Consider the following 27211-nt stretch of genomic DNA (forward strand, 5'->3'; position numbering starts at 1 on the left):
ACAAAAACTAATAAGATGCCAAATTACAGTCATTTACCTCCATTCCTAAAGAAAGTCATTTTCTTAGAGGTTGAATTTCGTGCTTGACTAATTTCCTCACACTGTGCCAGGTAAACTTTTGGTATAAAACATGACTTCAGCTCATTATTTGCCTAATATATAGAAATGTTTTAGTTAGAAGCAAATATAGAAGGGGGGGGATTGTGCACGTTTGTATTTATCACAGGTTTACGATGGTGGTGTGGCAGAGCAGCAGCTGCTCAAATACTCAGAACAACCACACCACAGTCAAAGCCAATTAAATCACATTTTTTCTCCATTCTGATGCTCGGTTTGGAGTCCAGCAGGTTGTCTTGACCACGTCTACGTCCCTAAACATGCGGAGTTGCTGCCATGTGAGTGGCTGATTAGGCATTTCTTTTAATGAGCAGCACAACAGTTGTAGCCAGCGAAGATCATCCTTGTGGTGTGATCATCCTCAATCCACACAAATCAGTGTTAGCTTGTTAAATATGTACCAGTCAGCATGGCTTTAGTCTCTAAAGTGACTGAGTTTATCCTTAGTTTCTAGTGAATGAACAGACACAGAAGGTGGATTTTTATTGATTTATTAAAACACAATTTATGTTTTCCCTTCTAAATCAAGCATTCAAGTGCAAAACGAATCAATGCCTTCAGACAAACCCAAAGATCAAGTGGACATTCGTCTCACATTTCCCATAACACAGAATAAATCTCTAATTCAATCACAATGTTGATTCTTTGCGTTTAAAAATAATAAAAATCAGTAACACGTCTGTAGGCTGAAACTCACTCGGGTTGCCACAATGCTGGTTACATTTGGTAACAAAAAAAAAAAAATAATTAAAGATTAATTGCTCCCTTTATTTTTTAAAGTGTACTGTGCATGTGTGGTGGACCACAACAATTTAAAAAAAGAAATGATCGGACTCGGTGACAGATTCTGTGCAACAAGTGAAACATGCAAACAGTCTTAAATCAAAGGAAACTCGACTGCACAACAGTGTTAACTGTGTGTATTTGACTCCGTGGGTAGGTGTGACATGTACAGCTCAGTGATTTGTGTTAATGTTTAGTTTCTGAAATCTTAAATTCATTGATACAATAAAATCTGTAAAGCTGTTCTACACTTATAAGTGGATTAGAAGCACCTTTGCACCACGGCTGGTATTTTTTGCTACTCTAAGGCTACGTTCACACTGCAGGTCTTAATGCTCAATTCCGATTTTTTGATCAAATCCGATTTTTTGTCTGCTTGTTCACACTACAAATAAAATGCGACAGCAAACGCGCTCTAGTGTGAACGCTCAAAGCTGCCCGCATGCATAAAGAAGATGTCACACACAACGCGCTCTGTTTAGACCCAGAGCAAACAATATTGTTTGACTTCGGACTTTACGTTTCCAAATTTTTGCTTTAAGTTATTTTGTTATTTACATAATAATGTAAATAACCTAATAATTATCCTTATTGCAGTTTTAGAGAGCAGCGGTGCACATTGCAGGTTGCAGATTTCTGTCAGAATCTGCAGATTATACAGTACAAATAAAATGTTCACGTTGTCTTCCCAACAGTTTCACTAACATCTACACTGGATGGCCAGGAAGCGTTCGCGATGTCTTCTCGGGCGCTTCTCCGGCGCTGATAATTGGCGTCTGTCCTGTGTCAGTGATGTAAGACTGATTTAATGCGACCTGACCGTTCAAACAGCAGTCGCTTTCTAAAACATCGGATATGTATCGGATTCAGGACCACATACGAAAGTGACCCAGATCGGATTTGAAAATATCGGATTTGTGCCGTTCACACTGTCATGCCATGATCGGATACGGGTCGCATAGGGTCAGAAAAGTCGGATTTGATGCACTTTCGCCTGCAGTGTGAACGTAGCCTATGTGAATTTCACGTGATATTAGTTAAAAATGATTAGTTTAAAATCTTTAGTTTGATTCACTCTCAGATGTCCAAGGCCCACGGCTTGAAAGATCCTGGTTTGCTGGCTGGAACCTGTAAACAAAAAGAATAGGAATTAATATGTCTAAAGTTTTGGTGTTCAAAACAATTTCTGCACACCATCTAAAAGCGTTCACACAGGCATGAGCTTCCTGCCATCACTCATGGTGGCCTCTTATTAATATGAGCTGAATGTGCTTAATATTTATGTGACAGCTGAACTCCTCTGCCTTTGCAGTCTGTAAGCATAAATTTACAGTTACAGGACTTAAAGTTTAGGTGAACTCCAGATTGTGTAGTAGACATGAATAGTTACCTTCTGAGTGAATGGGGAGGCAGAGGCCAAGCAGGCCCTCTCCGGTGTTGCAGGGGAGTTTAGAGAAAAGGGCCCCTTCAAACCGGAATCGGAGCGAGCCGCAGCCACGGCGTCTTTGATGGCGAAGAACACCGAACTGCCCAAGAAGAGGGCGGGTTCTCCAATACCCTGCACAAGAGACAAGCATCAGGAAAGCAACACACCAAGTACGACAGAACTGAAAGACTGAGGTGTTTGGAAGTAGTCTTCCTCTTTGTGTTCTGACCTTTGAAGAGTAGATGGCGTAGGGGTTCTCAGAGTCAGGCAGCAGATAGATGTTAAGCTGGAGCGGCATGTCGCAGACCGCCGGGATCTTGTACTGAGAAGGTCCTCGAGTGTACAGCAGCCCAAAGGGAGAAAACTTCAGCTCCTCCAGAGTGTAGAGACCCAAACCCTGTGTGAATGCTCCCTCAATCTGAGAGCAGGGAAGAAATCAAGACAGCAGAATTAACCTTGTTAATTACTACTTTTTGCTAGAATTTTTTTAAACTCACCTAAATTCAGTTATTCAGGCTTTAAAAACAGTTTTGTGAAATGGGTGCAGCTATGCTTTGGACTGTGCAAACGTTCTTGAGAATACATATAACGATTGGTGGCGGCGGTGGTGGGGGGATTCGGAGATTTGGCAAATATTGCAAGCGAACCAAGACTTTCCAATACCTCAGACACAAACAAGAACTTTGTACCATCGGGGACCTTGGCTTAACTTTTGGGTCTTCTCTTCTTTGTGGCAGATGTGTGGTTCCCAGTTTTAAAATGATTAATATTGCCAAAGTTTGGTTGCAGACGGCCCTCCATGACCTGGAGTTTTCTCCCTGTCAAAAGGGAGTTTTTCCCTTTCCACTTTCACCAAGTGCTTACCCATAGGGGGTTGTTTGATTGTTGAGGTTTTCAACGCATTATTGTAGGGTCCTTTACCCTACAATACAAAGCACCTTGAGGGGATTGCTGTTCTGATTTGGCGCCATATAATAATTTCAACTGAATTACTTATTTGTTATGACCAGCTGTATTCTCAACACAGCCTGAACTCTCTTAGGCAGCGTTCTTGTCATGTCTTTAAGTAGTCTTCAGGAATAGTTCTCCAGGCTTCTTGAAGAACATTCAAAGCTCTTCTTTGGATGTTTCTGCCTTTTGTTCTCTGTCAACATGATCCCATACTGCTTCAATAATGTTGAGGTCTGGACTCTGGGGAGGCCGATCCATGACTGATAGAAAAACACCATCTCTCTAGGTATGGTTTTACAGCACTGACTGTGTGTTTGGGATCGTTGCAGTGGCTTAATCTGTCAGCATGACGAGACCTTCAGAAAGCCCAGAGAACTATTGCTCAAGAACACAAAGTCTGGCTCCAGTCTTTCACACTGCACATGCCGTTTACATTGTCTTGGTTAATGACACTGAAACAACAGGCAGTCATGCAAAGATGTAAAATGGCCGTAGGTCTCACCTGGCCCACATCCACAGATGGATTCACACTTTTGCCGATGTCCATCACGATGTCAGTCCTCAACGTCTGCAAGAAGCACAAACATGAAAAGAAAACCAAAAAAAAAAAGTTCCTTTATTTTCTGGAAATATTCCTTCTGTTTACAGCAAGTGGCATTCAGAGTCGAGACTGTTCAGACAGACCCTGTAGTCTCCCGTGAGGCAGTCCAGCTCCACCTCGGAGCAGCTCACTCCGTAGGTGTAGTAAGCATAAGGTTGGCCCTCCATCTTGTCCCAGTCGAGGTAAAGGTCAGGACCTCTGAGGACAAACAGGAAGATACAGTCACTTACTGCTAATTAGTCCATTAATGATGGGAATGGATTGCAGGAGATTTCTGTCGTACTTGTAGAATCCAGTCGCTGACAAACTGATCTTCTCCATAAATGCTTCTTTGGCCTGTGTTCAAAAGTCACGTAAATTAAATGCTCCAAATCTAACAACATCATTCAAGAAGGATTTTCGTACCCAGCTCTCCCAGGTTCCTTTGGGGTTCTTCTTTCTGATTGGCTCCAGTCGCTGGTACAAAATCTGGCAGGCATCTTTGACCGCCATGCCGTTAGCATCGGTACCAAAAGATGCGGCAGACGGGCAGGTGTTGGGAACGGTGTTGGTGCTGGTTTCACTGATGTAGATCTTTGAGGGCGGGATGTGAAGCTCCCGGCTTGCAACCTAACAAACAGAAACAGTTAAACCTCGAATGTAACGGGCATAAATCTGGTGTTTTTCTGCATTTTTGCAATAACATTGAAGCAAAAATCCAATAAAACAAAACAGCAGTGACACAAACAAAAACTTTACAGTATTTCTAGTGTTCGGTTTCTTAATGCCAATCTCTGCAAATATCTCAAAACTACAACCAAACAAAAAACCCACAGCTAATAATTAACACCTCTTCGCTATTGGGGGGGGGGACAAAAAAAATCCCTGCACTTTGCTGCCACAGATGTCCTAGGGTGCGACCTGGCCGGTGAAATTTGCACCTCAAACAGTGCAGCTCTCTACAACTATTTTCAGCGGCGGATTAATTAAAATTGGTGCCCTTTTTACATTTGTGGCAAAACGATGGTGGAAGTGGGCATAATGCGAGGTAAACCTTCGTAAGCACATACAAATAAAAATCTTGTCTACTGCTGCACCAGTGTGCTGCCTTCACATGTTTTTAGTGCTGCAGTTATCTCACGCAGATGATCCAGATATAATGATGTTAAACACTAAACTGGATGGCTCTAATGCAATATGCAGCAATTCAGTTAAGCTGTTTATAAAAAAACCAAAAAATAAATCCATCCAACCATTATCTTCTGCTTATCTTTTAAATAGCATTAAAAAAAATGAATGCATTTATTATTTGATTCTTTAAAAGTCTTTGCTCATTTCTTGATTTTGATGCACAAAATGATTTTAGTATTATACTATTTTGAATATATTCCTAATTTATACATCCCGACGTGCTATTTCCCCCCCCATGTACTCCATTTATACATTTCTAAATTTGATAATTGTATATTTACATTGTACATTTATAAGATTTTTACATGCATACATCAAGACCAATTCATTCAAGTTAACCTTTTGGACGATAGGTGCTTCACACAGTACCTGCTGCATTTTCGTGTGGACTCCCTGACCTATCTCCGTCCCACCGTGACTCACCAGAACTGAACCGTCTTTGTAGATGTGGACCAAAGCTGCAGCCTGCCACAAACATAAACACAAGACTGAACTAAACAGAACCAAGCAGCTACTGAGCTGACTGCATTTAACCTGCAGTCACGCAGCCACATCAGTGACAACTACAAAGAAAAAACAAAAAGACCCTGAAACAGGCTCTTGGTCTTAACCCACAGAACTGGAGCAGAATTGGCTCTTTGGCTTTTATAAGCTGTAAAAACCTTAGATATATTCATCCAGTGTGTCATTCTGCAAGATTTCATGGAGTCCTTGTGACATCACAGGGCGTCTTGCAGTGTTGTACACCTCTCTCCATGGCCTTTTACATGATCTATTATTAGATATGGTTTCTTTTTGTTCGGCGCCAACAATGAACGTCAAGGTTAAATACCAGCCTACTCATGAAGTTTGAGGACGATCCATTTAATAAAATAAATAAATACATACAAAGTTTTTGCTGATTTTCGCATCTGGTGTGAACATGAGCACAAAGCTCTGGAAACTGTTTACATACTCCAAGCCTGTGGGGGCAGAATGAGATCACAGACCTGATTAAGGAAGCCATCAGAAAAGGCGATGCCGTATTTGATGGGGATGATTGAAATCCCCCTCTTCTTCCAGCGGTTCTGCTGGTTAAACTGCTCGATGGCGGCGCGGCGGGCGCTGTAGTCAGACCGGCGCTTGCCCTCTTCCCAGCAGCGCAGCAAGTTCTCGGGGTTGAACTCAAACTTGTAGTGGGTGGTCGAAGGGCCCCTGTACATGTTCACCTCCTGAATCTGATGAAGGATTTTAAACGTTTAATTAAACGCCCTTTTATAAACCCGAGGTCGAGCTTGTGGGAGGAGAGGATGGAGCGGAACCTTGTCGGCGGGGCATCCCAACACCATGGCAACGTCGTTGATCATGTTCTCCACGATCAGCAGGCTCTGGGGCACCCCGAAGCCCCTGAAGGCTGTGTTTGATGGCAGGTTGGTCTTGCATGCGGCGCCGCGACCTCGCAGGTTGGGGATGTTGTACGCGTTGTCCATGTGGAGGACCATCTTCTCAGCAACCTGCAAACACCACAAAATCCACTCTTACGTTTTTTTGTCGTTTCACTGACATTTATCTCGAGCAGCATTTCCTTTTTCCACTTACCAATGGAGACTCATCCACAGTGTTGCCACTGTTGGCAAAGAACTGGATATCTGCAGCCACGATCTTCCCATCATTCATGAAACCCACCTGAAACAAACGGCAGTCAACTCTCAGGATGAAGACAAACACAAGTCAACAATGACTTTAAAACCAAACGTTGAAAGATCTTTTGGTCACAACCTTTCAAAACTGAAGATGAAATCCTTTAAAGTCCACATTTCTAAACCACCAAGAAAGTAAGAAATGTAAGACAACTCCTTACAAAAAATACTGGAGCTACCTCTCAACCTCCTAGTAGATACACCTATGGTATTGATTTAAAACTCCTACATCGCTTCGAGTTACTGGATTCACAAACTTAGGCGTCCACATTTCACGCCTGCTCGGTAGAGTGCCGACAATTCCACATCAGCCTTTACAGCTGAGAGACAAACCTCTCTGCAGACTCTGCTGCACATTGGTTCTGTCCTACATCACACTGCATCTCAATGTTTGAATAATTAAAGTGCTGGAAAGCTCCCCTCACACAAAATACTCAGAATCATAACCAATAAATAACAATGCCAAGTATGTTTGAATTTCAAAAGTAATTTTCTTAAAAAAACAAACAAACAAAACGAAATAAAAACGGTGGGCAGCACCCATGCGCTTGGTTGTACCTTATATTTTCCCAGGGTGGGATGTCGGCCTCCTGTAATGACCATGTCCTCGCCTCGCTCCAGGACACAGCGGACGGCACGATTGGTCCTTCAAACAGTTATAATAAAAGAAAACAAAATGTAAGAACTTTCCAGCTTCTTTTTCTTTATTAATGTCTCTTCAGGCCTCAGTAACACAGGCCCAGAGAATGAAGGTAAGCAACCCTTAGCAACAGCCAGCTGCTAGGGAAAAATGTAGTCCCCACTAGTTGGCCAGTGGCTACAGATGGGCTGCAGAGAGGGTGCTGAAACAAAAACCTACTTGCAATTGCTTTGGTAACGCAGACCTTTTACTTTGAAAGTGAACAGCCTCTGTCAGATATTTGTGGCCTGGACCGACCAGCCTGTGTGAAAGACTTGCTGATCCTTTGGACTCACTTCCAAGCAGCCACCGAGGTGATAGAAGCCAAAACGGAGGTTCTGGTGACCTTCCCTCCAAAGGCTCCGCCCACTCTTTTGACATGACAGGTGACTCTGTTGGATGAGATGTTCAACGTCTCGGCAACAGCATCCTGCACAGACAGATCCAGTCCACCTGCAGCTCTGACTTGTCTTTTATGTTCAAGATGTCAACGTGAACACTGGTGTGCCATTACTCACTGAGTGACTCTCAGGTTCACTGACACACATGCTCCGTTTACCTGAATCAAAGTCGGCCACTGAGTGGAGATGTAAACGTTGAACTCCATCTCCTCGCCGACGGGAACCACCAGCATGCTCTGCGTCTCCATGTAGAAATGCTCCTGGCCTCCAATTCGAATCTCCCCTGAGGAGAAAACATGCAGAGTTTAAAAAGAAAAAGCAGACGTTTCTTCTGGTTGTTCTCAAACAACTTTTACCTTCATAAACCTTGTCGACAGTTTTAAAGGCTTCAGTCACGTCTCCCCTCTGAAGCAACCGTCGTGGTTCGAAGTAAGACGACTTCTCGACGGCTTCCTGTCACAAAAGGTGTGACGTTGAAAAGTTTACCCATCTGCACTTTAAGCATTTTCTCCAGTGAATTATCAAAAAACAGAGCAAAACATCCCGAGTATCAATGCTTGTGATGTAAAGTAACAGAAACAGTTTTACTACTCAAACTATAGTATTCCCCGTGATGCAGATGCTCTAAGGGTAAAAAGGTCAAACCTCGATGGTGAAAATGGGGTCGGGCAGGTCTTCGTAGCTGATCTTTACAGCTGCTGCTCCTCGTTTGGCGTGCGCCTTCGTGTCGGCGACCACTGCACATATCATCTGACCGATGCACGACACCTGCAGATATGGTGAGTGTCGTAATTTCCCCATTAGTGTTTAAATGTGAGTGAAGAGCAGTGGGTGCGCAGAAGGCTCTACCTCGCTCTCGGCAAGCAGCTCCTCGTCATAGCCGCAAAATGTGCGGACTTTCTTCCCGGGAATGTCTTTGGTTGTGATGACGTCGACGACGCCGGGAAGCTGTAGGGCTTCGCTCACATCCAGCCCTCTGTCAGACAGCAGACATCAAAATATCAGCATGAAAACACCAGAAACAGCCTCTTTTCCCCTTAAATAACGAGGCTTCGTGCATTTACATTAAGGATAAGTGAATTCAAAAGCTCCAAAGTGCAGTTTGTCTATGTTGACTAGGGTTGGGTGATTGGATGAACATATAGTCCAATCGCTCAGGCAAGTTAGTCGTGTTTGAGTAGTTTATAAGGGGTTTTTACAAGGGTGATTTATTTATTTATTTGCCCATGAGTAAGTTTGCTAATAATGATGGAGCTAATAGAAGCAGTCGACAGGAGGAAAAAAAAAAAAAAAAAAAAAAAAAAAAAAAAAAAGCAGCACAGTTTTAACAGCACCCTCCTTCAAGTGCGAGCAAATGCACCCTCCTCAGAGCGCGCCCAAATGCTTGTTGATGGAGCTGCAGAAGCTGGTGATAGCCAAGCATACTCACATACATGCTCATGCAAGTTAGTCGTGTTTGAGTACATTGCTCGCATTATACGTCTGCACAAGCGGCACACCGCTTTGCTTACATCCTCTTTCATCAGGTTTAAAGCCAAAGAAATACCAAATCGGCAACTTTATTTTTTGTTAGTGCTGTCAGTGTTAACGTGCGATTAACAATTAACCCATCTGGAGCGCAGACTGATTCAAAATCCCTGAAATGTCTCTGTCAACACATTTCGGCAGGTTGATGAAATTTTGTTCATTCTGCGCTCCAGATGGCTTGAGAGTGTTAAAAATTTTCATCGTGACGACTGCGTTTATGCCGCGTTAACGCCGACAGTGTTTGTTTGTTTTTTTTTTGGGGGGGGGGGGGGGATTAGTTCATCCATGTTTGGACTTCTGTGTTGTAAACGCGCAAATCAGACCGTGCATGATTACATTGCCCCGCCCTTCAAAAAGTCTGCGTCAGTCGCCATAGACTCCCATGTTAAGATGTCTGACTTTACAGCAGAATTAAACATCTTTACAGCCAGATACAAAATATAATTTTACTCCTTCATAACTGGACACGCATGATTTTCTTTAACATCCCTTGTCCAGTATATCCACCATCCCTCCTCTGCATTTGTGCAAACCATCATCTGGCCTTCTGATGCACTCACTTGTAATCTCAGTGACTCCAATGAACGTGTTAACGTCGCCAGATCTGCTAGAAGTCATCTTTCAGCTATCGCCATCTGGTGGTCTTTGGATAGAATGCAGGTTTATAGATTGCTTCCACGTCAGCAATGCGAAGCTATGTTTTAAGGCACAGGTGTCGAACTCCAGGCCTCGAGGGCCGTTGTCCTGCAGGTTTTAGATGTGTCCTTGATCCAACACAGCTGATTTAAATGGCTAAATTACCTCAACATGTCTTGAACTTCTCCAGATGCCTGCTAATGAACTAACCATTTGATTCAGGTGTGTTGACCCAGGGTGAGATCTAAAACCTGCAGGACACCGGCCCTCGAGGCCTGGAGTTCGACACCCCTGTTTTAAGGCTATCGTTTAAAGGTTAAGCAAATCTGTGTCCATCTGGCTGCGTTGCTCTGCCTTTCCTATGTCACTTCTTGCAGCTGATCATGGTCTTCATGTTTCCTGTATGCATCCCTTATTTTGCATTTCTATTGGTCGCGCAAATGTATGTCACTCCACAGCCCTGTGGAAGTCCTGCACGACACAGCAGGAAACTTATTATGCAGTGCGAGCAACAGAAGAATCTGCTTTTTAGTGCTGCCCGTGTGAAGGGACCTCTATTACTTGTGATGGTGGACAAGATACCTCCTGTGGCCATTAGAGGAACTGCAGTTTTTGGCACTTCCTTGTTGGCGTTGCCATTTGGTGCTTACGTGATCTTAGCGTGTGCTCGGGAGCTGGTGACCACCACGAGAAAGAGCTCGCCCTCTATCTTTGGGAGGTCATCGCAGTACACGGCCTCGCCTGTGGCCTGGCTGATGGCGGACCGATGCATCATGGGACGCCCCACGGCATCGTGGTTGCCCTGGTCCTTTGAGACCGGCTGATGAAGAAGAGGAAGAACTCGGGTTTATGAAGAAAGCACATCTGTTTGTGAGTTAAACCATTCTGAAAGACATTTTCTAACCTGGAACTCCTGCAGGCCAGGTTGGATCTCTCTGGGTAAAGGTTGTATCTTCTCAGGAACCTCATCTGTGATCACATTCTGTAAAAACACATTTAAGTCACTTGGATTTACCACACTACCCTGCACTATGTTTTCTTTAAAGTAGATCCCTTTTTACCATTGCTTTGAGCTTGTGCAGGACCTCCAGGTAGAATTTGAAGAGCAGACTGAGAGTCAGAGACCTACGAAATTCCACCTTCCCTCCAGGAGCTGAAGGAGGGAGGGCCAGCTCTTCCAGAAGGATGTCGTAGGCTTGGCCGAGGGTCTCGTCATCCCACGGCCTGAAGGGAAGAAAAGCAAACCAGCACAAGGTGAGAAAGTAATGAAGTAAAGTAGAGAACGGAAATTGAGGGGAAAAACAAAGAGACCTCCTGATGATGGCCTGGCAGGTTTTGGCTGCACTGACTGTGGTCGGGCCCATCCCTCCATAGTAAATACTGATATCCTGAACCACTCTGGAGCTCTCTGAGAACATCACCCTCATCCCGGCTGTCACAGTGGCGAAGGAGGCCTCCTTCCTCGGTGCGTGGCGTAAAGCCTGAACAAACTCCCCCTGCAGGTGAGACGAGGTGCAGCACTAGTAATTGTTTTCTCTTTAGCACACAATCTATGACAGACGCTCACAGCCACACAGTAAAATATGTGTCACCACTGTGGAGGAGACGCAGCATGTTCTTACAAATAAAGAATAAAGTTTGTGTACCTTTCTGGAAAAGGGGATGAAAACGGAGACGACAATCTCCTCCGGCTGCAGGATTACTTTCCCAAATCCCACGAAGAAGTCCTGATTCAGGGGAACCTCTCGTCTTCCTCCTGGTGAATTCATAGAGTTAAAGTTGCTTTTTGTTTATTCATCATTGATTATTTTTAGACACTTAACATAAAGGTTCTGGCGACTCACCGCTGGAAATCACGCTAACTTTGCAGTTGCCGACAGCCAAAATGGGGTTCAGGTCCGAGTTGGGGTACGCACTCACAATGTTTCCTCCCAGAGACTAAATGCAGACACAGGAAACATTAAACTTGTACTAAGAAACAAGAAAGGAGATTATAATCAGTTTAAGTTTTAATTCAAGGCTTTGAATTCTAGTTTCTTTGAAGCTAGCCCTCACTTTTTGTCTTACAGTGCCCCCTCAGGCCCACAGCGAAGATATTTCTTCTTTGTCTAGCTGAACGTTCACTATACTGCAGTATTATTTCTCATCATCTGCAGTAGACCTCCACTGGCTGAGCTAGCATGAGAGCAGTTGTGCCCTCAGCTTTGGCCACTCAGGCACCATTTAAACAATGTTAGACCGATGCATGAAACGTAACATCCTAGGAGCTTTTTACTTTCAGTTCTATGGGGAATTTAAATGTTGTGTTGGTTTTTTGATGTTGTGCATCAAAAAACTGTTTGACTGCTTATTGTTAACCGGTTCCTGACACACCAGTCACACCTGTGCACGGCAGCTGCAGATTGGCCCTGTAAAATGAGCAACGGGCTCAGAGTCCCTTCTGGAATATGTGCAGAACACTACAGCTCAGCAAAAAATGCTTATATGCAACAAAAGCAACACTTGCACCATCGCCTCACGGCAAGAAGGTCCTGCATTTGAATCTACAGTGGGGTCTTTCTGCAAAGAGTTTGCTTGTCCTTCCAAGTCTGTGTGGGTTTCACTCCGACTCCCTCCCAGAGCCCCAAAAACATGCACGGTGTTCGGTTAACTGGTGATTCTAAAGATGTCAATGTGAGCATGAATGGTCGTCTACGTGTTGGCCCTGTGACATGGAAAACAAATGGATGGGTACATAGAGGCTTAAAAAAAAAAAATCATTTAATAATGGCTTTATTCTCATACTTTAGTCAAGCTCAACTGGATGAACTCCAACAGGCTTCTGCACACAAGCCTTTGTCAGGGAGTTTCATATTTCACAGAAACAATGACCCTTTTCTGCTCGCCCTCGGCTAAAATGCAACACGTGGTGAGAGGAACGCACCAGCACTGATGCACATAGCGTCCACAAAGCAGCAGTCCACGTTATTCAAACTTAAGTCTATGTTCCATAGGCATATTTATTTATTCATTCATTTTATTTATTTATTTTTTATTTATTTATTTATTTTTGGTAGAGTTGTCCAGAAAAAATAAATAAATAAAATGGGTCGTCAATCTAACCAAGATCCTTTGGCTTGTGCCACCTAGACTATTTTTGTATTTTTTATTTTAATTTTGAAAAAAAAAAAAAAAAAAAAAAAAAAAAAAAAGCCGGTGCTCACCTTGTGCAGAGCACCAAAAATACACCTGGAAAACTGTAAAGCAATTAATCGTTCTAGAAATCATGTCTGACATCTCCAAAACTGGGGAATTCACACCAATTTCATCTGAGCAAAATTTATAACGAGCAAGGTGAGTGAGTGAAATGCTTAAGCACTCCTTCAGACACGAAAACACCATACAGCTCCAGGAACATCAGTGATGTAAGAGCCTAACTGATACTCGAGACCAATACTGATATCGGCCGATATTTTTGTTCTTTCACACCCACGATTTCCCTAATGGTTGCTAGTAATAACTCATAACTACACCTAAGATGAAGACGCAATGCAGGTTAAAAGTGATCTCATTTTCACATCAAGTCATTGTTTACTTGTGATGACAACAAGGAAGGTTGTCCACCAGAGGGAACTCTTCACCTCGACATAGATGAATGGCGTTTCATCTCCTCTTTACTTTTATTTTATTATTTTTATTCACCAGCTATCATAAATGTTCAAATATATATATATGAGTACATATCAGCTGATATATCAGCTGTGGATCCTGCATCAGGACGATGTTAAAACAAAATCCTATGAATACCTTCAATTCTTGCTCTTTGTAATTAAAATTAAATGGGACTCTTTCACAGCAGGTGGTTAGTGCTACAGCAAGGGTTAATTTAAGCGATGGAAAAAAAAAATAAAAAAAAAAAAAATCTAGAAATGAAGTAAAACACGAATAATAACAATCAATGGGCCATGCGTGATTTCTCCTTACAGCGACGTTTCGGATCTGCACACTTCCCAGGTTCCCTAGCTGCCGGTTCAGTGCTCTGAACACCTCCGTCTTCTCCTCCGGGAACTGAGGAACCAGCTTCTTCAAGACAGAGTGAAGCTCAGACAAACTGCAGCCGGCTCCCACCCAAACGCCTGCAGAGAGGAAGCACATTAACCAACTTTATCTTTCCTTTAAATACCTCTTCCACACCCTCAAACTCATTGCCTGTGCATGAACACCAACAAAGGGCTGGAGCCTCAGCTGAAGGTGTAGGTTACCCACCCTGTGGCGTCTGAGAGACCTCGAACAGCTCCTTCACTCTGGTTGGAGAGATGATCAGCGGATGTAGGATGCCTTTGAACTTCATGTCTGGACCTTCAGCACAAAGCAGATAGAGGGGGTTAAAACAATACACTTTATAAAAGCAGGAGTATAACCAATAATTGATCTAGTTTAGAAACCTGAATTTGATGAAACGATGACAAAGAAAAATCTTTTCTCCATTTCCACTCTTTAAATCATGTTAGAAACGCCTCAGAGTGTGTTTTCTGCTTACCTATGTTGGTGTTGCCCATGACAAGCGGAGCTTTGGGGTGTTTGGCCTTGAGCTGGATCAGCTCCTCCAGAGAAACCGGAGACACCCAGGAGACCCTCTCCCCATGAAAGGTGAGTGTTTGCGGGCTCGTATCTGCCATCAGCTGTAGTGAAAAGAGACATTACTGTAGCATCAATAGTTTAACTGGACCTTTAGATACTCCTGCACCAAACCAAGATGTGAGTGTGAATTTTAAAGACCTTCCTCTTGTTCCCTTTGATGACTTACAATCAGCTCTGGAGGGAAGATCAGCTCCTGTGTTGGATCCAATGGCAGAAGATCCAGTTTGTCAAAGAGCTGAGGCTTTTCCTGCAGACGAGAAAACAGAAAACAATACACCTGGATTAAGCCCTGCGTGCCCGCATGCACTCCTGACAACCTCAGCATGCTCCCGAGGAGACTGTGGTGGCTCAGGAACAATCTGTTCCAACTTCTGCAATCAGGCAGAAAGTTCCGCACCATCCAGGCAAGGACAGAGAGACTCAAGAGGAGCTTCTATCCCCAAGCCATGCGGGTCCGAAACCAGAACATGCCGCATTTTCACTTAATGTATATAATGTTCTCTCCCTTTTTGTACAGTCGAGGAGCACGTCATGATACATTTCACTGCATGTTGTACTCTTATAACTATGCATGTGACAAATAAAGAATCTTGAATCTCCTCTGAAACCTACGTAAGGTCATCACTGAACTCCTGAATTGTCTGTGGCGCCATGTGGCAGTGTTTGAGGCACTGACTCATTAAGTCTGAGGTTCTCACGTGGCTTTTGGCCTGAGGAACGTGAAGGCCAATAAATGCTTCGTCCAGGAGCTGCCTACACACTCTGGCCACACAAAGCCGGGCTTTGTCCTGTACTCTGATGAACCAGGGTCCCCTCAGCATAAAGACGGACACTGATGTCCTTGAAGTTTAACTGACTGTTACACTGTTGATCAGGTGTTCAAGAGCAGTGCATAAAAAGGACAGCAACACCAAATATAAGCTAATGGATTGATTGAGCAGTTAAAGGTCAGAAGAATGTGCTTCATTAAAAGCAGCATCAGTAAAATGAAAGGAAAAAAGCTCACCTGCTCAGGTTCATCGCCATTTTTCTCTCCATTGAGGCAGCAGTTTGCAGCACCATTGGCTTGGCAGCAGTTGGCTTCCTGATGACATCAACGTATCATTTGTTTATACTCATGTTCTCACAACATTTCTCTTTTTATATCAATGTGAAAAAAAATTGCCTAAAATTAGAGTGTACCTGACAGAAGGTCCTGCAGCCTTCCACAATGGGTCGATATCCGGTACACCGACACAGATTACCTGAAGAAACACCACAGTGAGTTCATTTTACTAAATAGATCCAGGGGTGATAAATGTCATCAAAACATATCAAAGTTTTCCCCAACAAGAAGCCGTGAATTATAAAAAGACGTGTGACTCCAGCCACTCTTCGCAACCTGGCTTTGTTCACTACCCGCAGATCACACATGAGGGTAGGAACATACATCAACCACAAGGCAGGCTCTTGTGCCATTTTCCACCCTCTCTCACATTACTGTATAGAACATTTTCCCTAACTGTGATGTCCAAGTGAGGTCTGACACAGATTTTCATCACAAGTTTTTAAAAGTAACTAGTTTGCCGTTCAGGCATGAAACTGAAATGCCACGTTCACAGAGAGGAAAGGGCCTCAAGAACACCTGCAGATGCCACTTGAGACTTAACCCTTTAAGGCCCACCATAGAGCTTATCTTTATATTTTTACATGCTGTAGTGCCATTTTTGGGAGCATTTCAAGTTGCTATACATCAATACAACTGTTATATCCCAAATTTCAAAAATATGTATGCATTAAGTCCATAGTAACTACATAAATTGCAAAACAGTGCAATAAACTACAAAAAAAATAAAAAATTGAGAATCATTTTTGTTTTGTTTGTTTTTATACATATTTCTAGTTAGACCAATGAAATTTCTCTATCCCTCAAAACTGTGAATGCAAAAAGTTGCACAAAATAGTTTCCAACCACAGGAACATTTGAGTGTCTTCATAGTTTCATTTTTGAAATACACCAATTTTTATATACTCCAGGAAAATAATTATTATAATGCAAATTTGCAAACAAAACAAAACAGCATGTGGATCAAAATAAACTATTTCCAACAGTGCAATTTGAGTTCTAAGCATCCCAGAAACTATACAGAAAGGCATAAAGTCAAACATGACTTTTATAAACAACAATAAATCTTATTAAAAACTACGTTTCCCATGAAAATGACGTCACTTCCGGTTCTGGCAGGTAATGGCGGACATGCGATAGCTCGCTCTGACATTTATTCCAGCATAGGAAGTGTTCTGAACAGCTGATCGGATTGGCAAAGCGCGTTTCTGGAATATTATGTTTTTGTTGCTGCAAGTGCTTTTTATGCAATTTCTTTTTTTTTTTTTTTGGTCTGTCCCATTTGGTTCTTTAGCCGTCAGAATTGTTGTCTGAAGACCAACAAGGATACCTTATGCAATTTCTTGCAAAGCCATATGTGGAAGGAAATCATGACCTAGGGCAAGCTGAATGCATAAGATGCAAGTCCTCAGGTTTCATGCAAAAAAAAAAATTTATTCCCTAGTTTATGTGGTTGCAATTCTACCGGGATTGAAAATAGTTACGCAAAACGGAGCGTGCCCGCTCCGATCGGCCTTTAACCCTCTGGGGTCCAGGGTATAATTGGCCGTTTTTGACTACTTTTGATTTTACCTCTATATTTCACCTTTAAAATATGTTTATCCTGCCTTGTTTGGTATCAGTATTTTCAGCACAACCTCAAATATCTGAAATTTTAGTTATTTTGTCATACTATTAGCACAATTGATCTAAATTCTGACAATAAATTCAAAATCCGAGTAGAAAAAAAAAAGTTGTATTTTTTACTGTAAAAACCAAAAAAAAACCAAAACATCTTTAACGAATCATTTTCATAACTTGAAATGCAAATAGAAATTGTACATTTCTAAAAATTATGCACAAGTTTTGCAAACAACAAAGTTATATGGTACCATTTACCTAAAAATGCAGCCAAGGCCTCAGGCGATTTTTATATAAACATTTAAAACTATTTACAGAACAATCAGGTGTGCTGCATTAAATAAGAAGGCACACAAATGATTTGTGCCAGTCCAAAAAAACCAAACAAAAAAACCCCAAACAGTTTGTGTTCAGTATAAGACAGGAGAACAGCACAGGCCTAAACCCTGCAGGTCTGACAGCAGGAGGTGTATCAGTCCTGTTTTCCATGTGGAGACAGCGTTTACACTGGAATCTGCCTTTTATGGCTTTTTTGGACCTGACTCCTACAGTCCGGATATTTCTGTACTGCAAATCCTTTTTTTAAATTATTCATCTCAATAAATATTCCCATGATTGATACTGGATTTCTGATATTCATTAACTACAAGCCATAATCTTCAGAAGTCAAAGAGCCCTCAAGAAAAAAGTAGAATATCTGAATGCTTTTGAGCCAGAGTGGTTACTGTCCTGGTTTATCATTTACTTCTCACCAGATTATGCCCCCCAAAAAAAAAAAAAAAAAAAAAAAAAAAAAAAAAGTACTGTGTGTTCAGCTGACTGGAGAGACAGTGTACCATTTTACTGACAGGAAGGACAAAATTTGGGCAACACAACTATTCACAGTTTCATGTGACACACCAACTACGACAGCAGAAAAACAAACAACTCCAATGAGAGTGAACACACCAGCCAGAGCCTCAGTGATGTCGTCCATGGTGGGCTGCGGTTTGTTCCTCAGCAGAGCGTACGTGGACATCACCATCCCCGGAGTGCAGAAGCCACACTGGGAACCGTGAGCCTTGGCTATTCGCTCCTGGAAGGACATAACCACACACCAAACAGTTTCTTGTGTTTGTAGTCCTTCCCCCCAACTCGGTTTGCATTTTAATGCAAACAAACTGTAATCACAGAATCAGCCAACCAACTTATCAGGAGGAATGATTTGGAATAAAAGGGGACATTTTTTTTTCCCCACTACCATGTTTTACTATTGGACTCGACTTGGTTAGCCTGATTGTACAATAAATAATGGCTTACTCATCTGAGGTTGCAGTTACCCATTTTTAAAATCTGTTAAGGAACCTGATTATTTTTAGTAAAACATTAAAAACAAAAGTTGATCACATAAACGTAGATGGCAAAAATAACAGGGGTGTCCCTGGCACTGACCTGCACCGGGTGGATCCTGGTCTTGGTGCTGCCGATGCCCTCCACTGTGGTGACCGCGGCTCCGTGGAGCTGACAGAGCGGCAGGAGGCAGGCGTTGGCCGAGTAATGGCTGACGGTACAAGTAAAGGTGACTTAAGGCAAGTATTAGCAGATTAAGCAGTAGTACCACTAAAACAACACTACATGCACCAGTACTGCTTTCTAAAGCTACTTCTCTCCAACCATCTCCACAAAGAAGACCTGCACAGAGCACCCGAACCCACTCAACACCTTCAGGACGAGCTAAACGTTACTGTCAACATCCCAACTGTGCATCCAAGAAAGAGCTTCATCTGTTATAGTGCACAAAGCTACTGTTAGACCTACTAGCAATAAGTACAACTACTGTATTAACATCACCTTTTATTTTAAAGTGATGCAACTTGGACCAGTACTACCAGTGTTTCCACTCTGCCTGCTACGGTCTCAGCACCATCTGCACTAATCACTATATTATAATTTGTGATATTAAGCATAAACATAGCTTAGCTGGAGCTTGGCTCAACTAACTTTTGGATCCAGAGTTTGTGGAAGGATTCTTTGACAGCTAGGACATAATGTTGTGAAACAAAATAAGCAACAATATAATCCTCACGTTCAAGAATATAACCCCAAACTAATCCAGAGATCCTATTGGATGCAGGGACGGCCCTCGTGTGTGCCATGAAGGGAATTTTCAGCCACAGTGAAGATAATGTGTGCATGCAAGTAATGTGAGTAAAATACCAAAATGATATTCACCATGTCTGTTTGTTTTTTAAGACCTGGAGTGGGGCAACTCTAGGCCTTGATCCAACAGAGCTGATTCAGATGGCTAAATTACCTCCTCAATATGTCTCGAAGTTTCCCAGAGGCTGGTAATGAACTAATCATTTGATTCAGGTGTGTTGACCCAGGGTGATACCTAAAACCTGTAGGACACCGACCCTTGAGGCCTGGAGCTCCTGACCCCTGCTTTAGACCGTGTAATAAGGCTGATTGTGGCCAAAAAAATCCCCCCCAAACAAAACAACTTTAAACCAGGCTGGCTCATTATCAGCCAACACTCACACTCTCTCCTGCTTTCTGCAAATCTAATTTCACTTAAAGAGACTGAGACCAACCAACAAATTGATTTTTCCGGTCCTAAGGCCGAAGTTGTGCCCAAGTGAAACATACACCGACAACAGTAGAAGTTTAACTGCACTGGCATCTTTGTAACTCTTCGAATAACAGTTTTTTTAGCTGCTCAGATATTAATCAAACACAGTGTGAAGTTGGTTGACAGCACAGAACTCAGACTTTATTTTTTTTTCTCTATTATATATTTATGGACTTTTCTACAGTGGCATGAGTCACAGTTCATTTATCTAATACTGGCTCATTAAGGAGTCCTTCAGTTCACCCCCTGAAACAAGCCATTTAACCCCCCGTTTCCGTGCGAACCTAAAAGGCCTAAAGCACTGAAAGCCAATGTGCAGACTAAAAAGTAGGAAAAAAACTTTAGTATTTAGAGCAGTCTGAATCTTAAAGTTAATCTTAAACTTTGATATTTGCATTAAATATACACAGACAGCCACAAAATATGTGACCAAAATGGGGAAAAAACCCCCACCAAATAAGTCAAATCCTGCTGACAACACCCCAGCAGTACCAGGTGGTGTGACATCATAAAGGATACATGATGGTTTTCGTTGCAGGTTGGTAGCGCGACACCATAACTGTGCACGCTCCGCAGCCTCCTCCACCGCAGCCGTACTTGGTTCCAGTTAATTTCACTGAAGTCAACAGTCAAGGATAAAGACAAGTCCACCGAATGCTTACAACTAAGGTATTAACTAGGGCTGTCAGCGTTAACACATTAATGTGGCGTTAACGCAGCTTACACATGTTAATGCTGTCATCACGATTAACATTTTTGAACGCACTCGACCCATCTGGAGCGCAGAATGGACAACCTGCCCGAAATGTGTTGACAGAGACATTTCAGGGATTTTGAGTCAGTCTGCGCTGCAGATGGGTTAATTTTTAATCGCGTTAGTTGTGATGACAGCATTAATGCGTTTAAGCCGCATTAACGCGTTAATGCTGAGTAAACCTTAAACGGGCCAATCTGTGTTAACGCGGATTAGCCCGTTTTAACGCGGCTGACAGCACTAGTATTAACATTTAAACAGCGAAGATGAACTGAAAACTGGTCTGAAGGATACCCTTCTCCCTGAGGAAGGGCAACAGCATCGTCTCCGGGTCGGCATGGTTCTCTGTCACCTGTTTTAAGAGGACCAAAGAAAATTAGTTTTTCTAACATCTGCATTTATTTTGTTTATACAGTGCTGTGCAAAAGTCTTGAGCCAGCTCTCATTTCTTTAAACTTTGCCACCAAGCAGCCAGACTTTCTTGTAATACTTTAAAGCACTCTTGAGCAATATTTCTCCTGGCTCTCTAAAGGTCTTTCAAAGCTTTGGACACCGACCGCTTTTTCACTCATTTTTTGATCCACTCCCAGTATGTTTTTTTGCTCGTTAAGCCACTTAACACCAGCCTACGAGTCACTCAAGCATATTTAAAAAAAAAACCAAAACAAAAAACACCCCACCACAACCAAGACAAAATGGCACCAGGAGAACACACTGAATCGTTTCTCCACTGGTAAAACTTTCAAACAACCGTTTGATTTGAATATTTTATTAACCATGTTCAAAGTCACATGTGCACTGCCTGCTAATCTAAGTGATAGTTAAGAGATAGAAAACTCAATTTTATAGTCCCATTTATGTCGGACGAGAGGAGACAAAGGGCAATTGTTAAAGTGAATCTGATCAGAAACAAGCAAACGTGTGATGGCACGTAATCTGCACATGCTCATTAGGTTTCTCTCTCTGCCTGTGGAAGACGTGACGAGGTGCCTCAAGCACTAAACAGACTGCGTGTTGAATGTACAGCATGTTTCTTCTGCTGCCTAGAGGTTAGATGATGGTCAGTTTAATCTTAGAATTTCATCTCTAGGAAGATCTGTTAAAACGTAAGATGAACAATAATATATAAGGCAGGTGTAAGATGGATGGATGTAATCAGGGGCAACAGTAACTCTGAACTGCACCGATGACACTTTACTGCGAAACTGAATATTCAACAAGTTCACATTTGACATTTAAAAATTAACATGCATTAAATAAATAAATAAATAAATAAATTTAATTAATTAAATTAATTAATTAATTAATTAATAAGTTAATTAAATAAAATAAATCACCAAGCTCGACTCAGTTAAAAGTAGAATTAAAATCTAGTTATAGGCTAAACATTTTTTAAGCTAACTTAGATATTTCTACAATTATCACCCGTTATAGCTTTGGTTTTTGAGCTATAACGGGTTAGCATGATGTATTTTACTGTCACATGACTCATTAGTGAAAAATTATTCAAATTATTCACTTTACTGTCAGTATACAAGCACAAGGAAATCTGCACCACTAAATTGTGGGCAGCCCAACAGCAGCTCAGAGAAGATAGTTTTTTAATTTATTTTTTATTTATTTTATTTTTTTTTATTTCATTTTGAGGGTTTTTAAAAAAGAAAAAATATATAAATTTAGTTTCAGTTGTCCCCCCACCCCAGTTGAGTTTTTACTGTTTGAAAACAAAATATTTAGTTTTCGTCCATTTAATTATTGTATTGAGGGCAGGATTTAGGGGAAAAAACAAACAATCTAAAACAGTACAGGTTTTAGAACAAAAAAAGTTTTGACGTTTTCGACTCTCAGTCTTGCAGACAGCCACAGACATGCAAATTGTGGTAAAATATACCAAACTAATAAATGCTAACACTGAGGATATATTTAGTTCTCCCCAAGTTCAACCTCATTTCACTTACTTTTAATTTCTCAAATTTTCTAGTTATTTAAATTTTTAGTTAACTAAAAATGTTCACACCTAATTTTAGTTTTAATTAACTATAATAACCTTGCAGAGGACATGGAAAAAAAAAAAAAAAAAAAAAAAAAAAAAAAAAAAACCTACAAAAACAATTAGGGAAGAGCCAAATACAATATCACACAATATAGATTAAACTAAACGTAGAAGTCATTAATCTGGTGTTGTTTTATGTTTCTAATTTTGCATAATTGTGTACAATACACTGTATGACTGGGGTAAAGTACTTAGTGGCACATGGTTGGGGAGATATTAGACAGGATACCATTTTCCAATTGTCAGGGAACTAAAGTCTACTGTGAGGGTGAGTGGGGTCAGAGGTTATGTTACGTAACACTGAATGAAGCGTCTCAGGCGATGGAAGGCAGCTGGGTGCCAACAGTGCAGTCATCTGCTTTTACTACCCGCTGCAGAGCCCTTTGTTCAGCCACAGTGCAGGTGCAATACCACACTGTTGTGCAAGGTGTTACAATGCAGCGGTAGAAGTTGGCGAGGTATTCGTGTGCCAGATGGACCTGTTACAACCTGCTCAGGAGGTGAATAGATTCAGGGACTTCTTCATCTTACACGCGGTATACAGAGACCTCGTCAGATCCTCAAGGATTTCCAAGCTTGTTACCTGCTTGACCTCAGCACCACTGATGAAGACGGCGTCCTGTCCACTTTTCTTGGACGTCCTGTGATCCACCATCAGAGTAAAGGTTGTTGGTAGAGCACCATGCCTTCTGATGTTGGATCTCCTCTCTGCAGACCACCTCATTATTTGCCAGTCGACCTACGACTGATGTTGGATGGGTGGATGTTGGGCACACGTGTCTAAATAAGAAGTGTGAATTGGACTTGACACGCAACCTTGAAGAGCACCTGTGCTTTGGTTGCACATCCTTCCAGGTTGAGGTGTGTTAGGATGTTTTCAAACCTGCAGCTTGTTTATTCTGGTCCTAATCAGTCGATGAGTTTGTAAACTTGCAGCCTTTAGTTTGTTTTCACACAGAGAAAAAATTAAAGTGAACTCCAAGCGAACCAACTTGTGTCACTACAAACCACGTGAGAACACGGAGTCCGCTCATTGGCCGGATGGTTTGGGGGCAGGAGCAACGAAAGTGAGAACTGGATGAAGGCTCTGTGTGACAAAACTGAGGATTAACGTCCCTTTCACAGCTGGTTGCTAGCCCGTATAGACCTTTGCACATCTAAAGCACCTCCATGCATAAAGAATACAACGCATACGGGACGTTTTTAGCTCACATGTGTAATGTACACCTAACGATTACTGTGTTCACACCTGCACTGCAAGGGGTGGGGAAACGACTTGACACCGCACGTGTGAAAGCACCCTGAATCATAAAGTCCTGCACCGAAATCTCAGGATATTCTTTTGAGGCCAAGATGGAGAGGTTTGAACGGTGTGGTACAAAGAAACTGTCGCTCAGCGTGAGTCAGCCAGGTGTTTTCTCTTTGATTTGCAGAACATGGCCCGCTTTCGGTGTTTTAATGCCCATTTTGTTTCTCTTTTACAAAACCGTAAGAACATGCGCAGTCCTGTGTATGCTTGCACTTATTCTGCAAATGCACCTTACCTTTTCACAACCAATATAGATGACGGCTTTCTACGAATGTCTTCTTCCTGCATTTTTTTTGGTTCACTTCGCCACACGTGTGAAGGTCATTACAACTCAAACTTGAAAACGTTTTACTCAGCACTGCTGCTTTTACTTTAACTCACCTGTGCTTGTCTAAAAATGATATTATGAGTTTTGCTAACAGCAGCGTGAGGTAAAAAGTCACCCGAAGCTGGGAAATTGCTAGCTGCGCAGATTTTATCTGTCAGAAAACAAAACGGTCGCTCTGATAACATTAAAAAACTCTAAACCTACCTTTTTCCCGTTGATAAAGAAACACAGAGCGTCTCCTTGCTTTCCCGCAGACATCTTTCAAGTGCGTAACTAAAGACCGTGACCCGGACTTCTATAAGCACTGAGGCAGCTCAGTACCCCTCAGCGCTTCCGTGCCAACGCTTTCAAAATAAGACGCTTTATTCTGGTTTCTTTGTGTAGCAGTTCTCTCTTGGTACTCTTCAAAGTGACGTGAAACCCAATTAATTAAACTTAATACGAATGAACTGAACTCAAATTAATTTGCATGTAATTACTTATGTTTACAATAGGACATAATAATTTTTTAGAAATAAAATTTAATCGTTTTGAGCTTTCTCGGTGTTTGGTGAATTGCATAAGCAGTTGTAAAATTTTATGATTTTTTTTTCCTTTCTGGAAAACAAACAAACAAAAAAACATTAAAAACTCAAAGCTTTAAAATGAAATAAGACTTGACTTCTATTCCCAAAAGGTGGTGTTTTTCTGACCCATCAAGTTTCTCCTTGCAGGACTGACTTGTAACTCCCGAAGTTTCTTTTCTTTTTTTCTTTTTTCTACTATGAGCACCTTTTAAACACTTTCTCTTGCACATCCAGAGATGAAACACATCTGATGGAAAGTAAACAAGGCTGTAAATCAAATATTTTCTTAGGGTTGCCTTGGACTCTGGTCATAAAAGGAGAAAGGAAAAAACAGTATCAGAATTGGGCATGAGTCCAACACCAAACTAATAAAACAATCTGACACACATATAGCAAATCTTTATACCCATACAGCAGTGACTGACAGTGGCAAATAAACATCAGGTGATTCGTGACCTATCCTTGGCCCTTACATTTATTTCCGTTTTAGTTAATCATTTATAGATTGGTGTTTGATCTCTTTTTGCACAGTCATTGCTGTTAATACATTGTCATCGTTTCTCAGGAGTAGATAAGAGAGGGAAAAACCTAGTGTTAGGTAAAGAGCCACAAGAGGGCGCTAGAGGTAAGGAAAACATTTAAAGAAAAGCTGCAGAGGAAAACCAAACGTGGACAAGCGGAAAGAAGAAGGTGAGTAATGATTGTACAGACATGTTTCTTTTCTGTGCCATACTGCTTCATTCATGTCTTAAAAGTGCCTCTGAAATGATGATTTGGGTTTCACGTGGGCTTGTGGGCTTCTTTCAAAACTCAGTTTCTGTTTTATTCCCCTCTCATTTCTTTTCATGAACCAGAAACAGCAAGACCCCAAGAAGCATTTACCCAGATCAGGAAAGTCTGGTGCACCAAGCTGCATTTGTTCAACCCAAACGTCGGTCTGTATACAAAAGTTTCCCTGGGTAAAGTCCAGACTTTCATATAACAGTTTCAGCTCTGACTCTTCTCAGATAACTGTCTAGAAAGGTTTAATCAAAATCAACTTATGGCAGCAGACAGAGCAACGGTCCAGGAAGAAAAGATCTCGAGTAGGAGGTGGGGATGGCTCGGGACACCCTGAGAAAGCCGACATCCAGCAACACAAAACAGTCCCTGACCTCGAGCCCTTGGGACACACATCAACAAAACAGGGATGGGATGGGCGATAAAGGCAACTCAGGACTGAGAGTGCTGAGGGGCAACTGCCAATAGCCTTCGTTCCAGGAGGGGCAAGAGGCCTAACAACGCGATGAGATGTTATACTAGCATTGCCAGCACCCTGCAAAGGGCAAAGTACACTCTAAGAAAACTACAAAGGGTAACCCTTACTAGAAAGCCATAAAAACAGTTCCTGTATAAGTACTCATAGTGAGACAGAAACAAAGCCAGTGATACAACTATCATGCCTGTAATCACATATTTCTATCTGAAAATTAAATTAGTTCTTTTTATGTCCTAAAAATATTTTTTTGCATTTTGTAGATGTGATATTGTTCCGCATTTCCACTCCAAACATCTCCATTAATAGTGTTAAGCTAACTCTAAGGCACAGTGCAAAAAGAGGAAACCAGGCTGGAGGCATTTCTGTGCTGATAAAGGAGCGCCTCACCTCAGTCTGAGCGTGAGAAAGCTATCCCTGCCCCTGTTTGATCGCTCTTAGCTTATTTACTCAGCTTTCATCCAGGTTTAACATACACAGCTCTACCTTTTTCTCACTGACTCAAGTTTCCTGACTCATGACAACAGGTAGGCCTTCAGAAGACAAACCAAACATGTGTTACTTTACAGCCACTGAGCCCCTGATCGGTGTGAGCCGAGGCCGATTTCTGAGTTTTGTGACCTCCAGACCTGGCGGGTTAATGTGCATATTTTCCTCAGTCTTGCAAACTGTTGCCACAGTTGGACTTGAACACATTCCTCCTGAGTCTGTCGGTGGGATTTGGTTTATTTACACAAATCACAGCATGTGTAGTTGTAAGATTTACAGCTTCAGACGGAGCAGCCGAGCCAAAGGCGTTGGGGCACCACAACACAAACAGGCACGCCCTCACAGAGCTGAAATTCAGTTTCCATGCTCTTAACAGCAGTAGTGTACTCACTGTGGAAAGTCTTTTCTACAGATATTCAACCAATAAAAGACAATAAATCCAACAGAAAGAAGACAAATGGCTTAAAATGTTGAGTTAAAAAAATAAAATAAAAAATAGTGTTAAATGAATTAAATAGTTATAGAAATAAG

The 27211-nt window shown here is 41.9% G+C and overlaps 1 protein-coding gene and 1 long non-coding RNA gene across 3 annotated transcripts; one reads left to right on the forward strand and one right to left on the reverse strand.

Moving 5' to 3' along the window:
- Nucleotides 1-1372: 1372 nt before the first annotated feature.
- Nucleotides 1373-24709, reverse strand: aox6 (aldehyde oxidase 6). Its single transcript, XM_031735671.2, has 34 exons — nt 24575-24709; nt 20975-21032; nt 20446-20542; nt 18747-18855; nt 18264-18390; nt 15773-15834; nt 15597-15674; nt 14757-14837; nt 14490-14631; nt 14216-14308; nt 13934-14085; nt 11815-11908; nt 11617-11726; nt 11282-11466; nt 11032-11194; nt 10875-10952; nt 10621-10790; nt 8657-8783; nt 8453-8575; nt 8164-8260; nt 7966-8090; nt 7703-7836; nt 7286-7373; nt 6627-6713; nt 6350-6541; nt 6038-6265; nt 5418-5513; nt 4284-4487; nt 4162-4214; nt 3962-4076; nt 3780-3845; nt 2556-2744; nt 2291-2458; nt 1373-2028 (listed from the first exon to the last, which is right to left on the reverse strand). The coding sequence occupies exons 1-34, from the start codon at nt 24626-24628 to the stop codon at nt 1978-1980; spliced, it is 3996 nt and encodes a 1331-aa protein (XP_031591531.1). The 5' UTR covers nt 24629-24709; the 3' UTR covers nt 1373-1977.
- Nucleotides 24005-26436, forward strand: LOC120436348. Of its 2 annotated transcripts, none has more exons than XR_005610337.1 (3): nt 24005-24144; nt 25502-25626; nt 25791-26436. It is a non-coding gene; the product is annotated as an uncharacterized LOC120436348 (long non-coding RNA). The 2 variants fall into 2 exon arrangements; XR_005610336.1 differs by having other exon boundaries at nt 24005-24131.
- The last annotated feature ends 775 nt before the right edge of the window (nt 26437-27211 follow it).

Source organism: Oreochromis aureus, linkage group 23 (assembly GCF_013358895.1).
Source record: "Oreochromis aureus strain Israel breed Guangdong linkage group 23, ZZ_aureus, whole genome shotgun sequence".
Taxonomy (NCBI): Eukaryota; Metazoa; Chordata; class Actinopteri; order Cichliformes; family Cichlidae; genus Oreochromis; species Oreochromis aureus.

Bases quoted from the DNA above. Each gene is read 5' to 3' on its own strand.
- aox6 (XM_031735671.2), bottom strand. From the start codon at position 24,628: ATGTCTGCGGGAAAGCAAGGAGACGCTCTGTGTTTCTTTATCAACGGG. The intron at 4,215-4,283 runs GTACGAAAATCC...TTTTGAACACAG, and splicing joins AAGGAACCTGGGAGAGCTGG to GCCAAAGAAGCATTTATGGA. The intron at 3,846-3,961 runs GTCTGTCTGAAC...TGCTTCTTGCAG, and splicing joins GCCTCACGGGAGACTACAGG to ACGTTGAGGACTGACATCGT.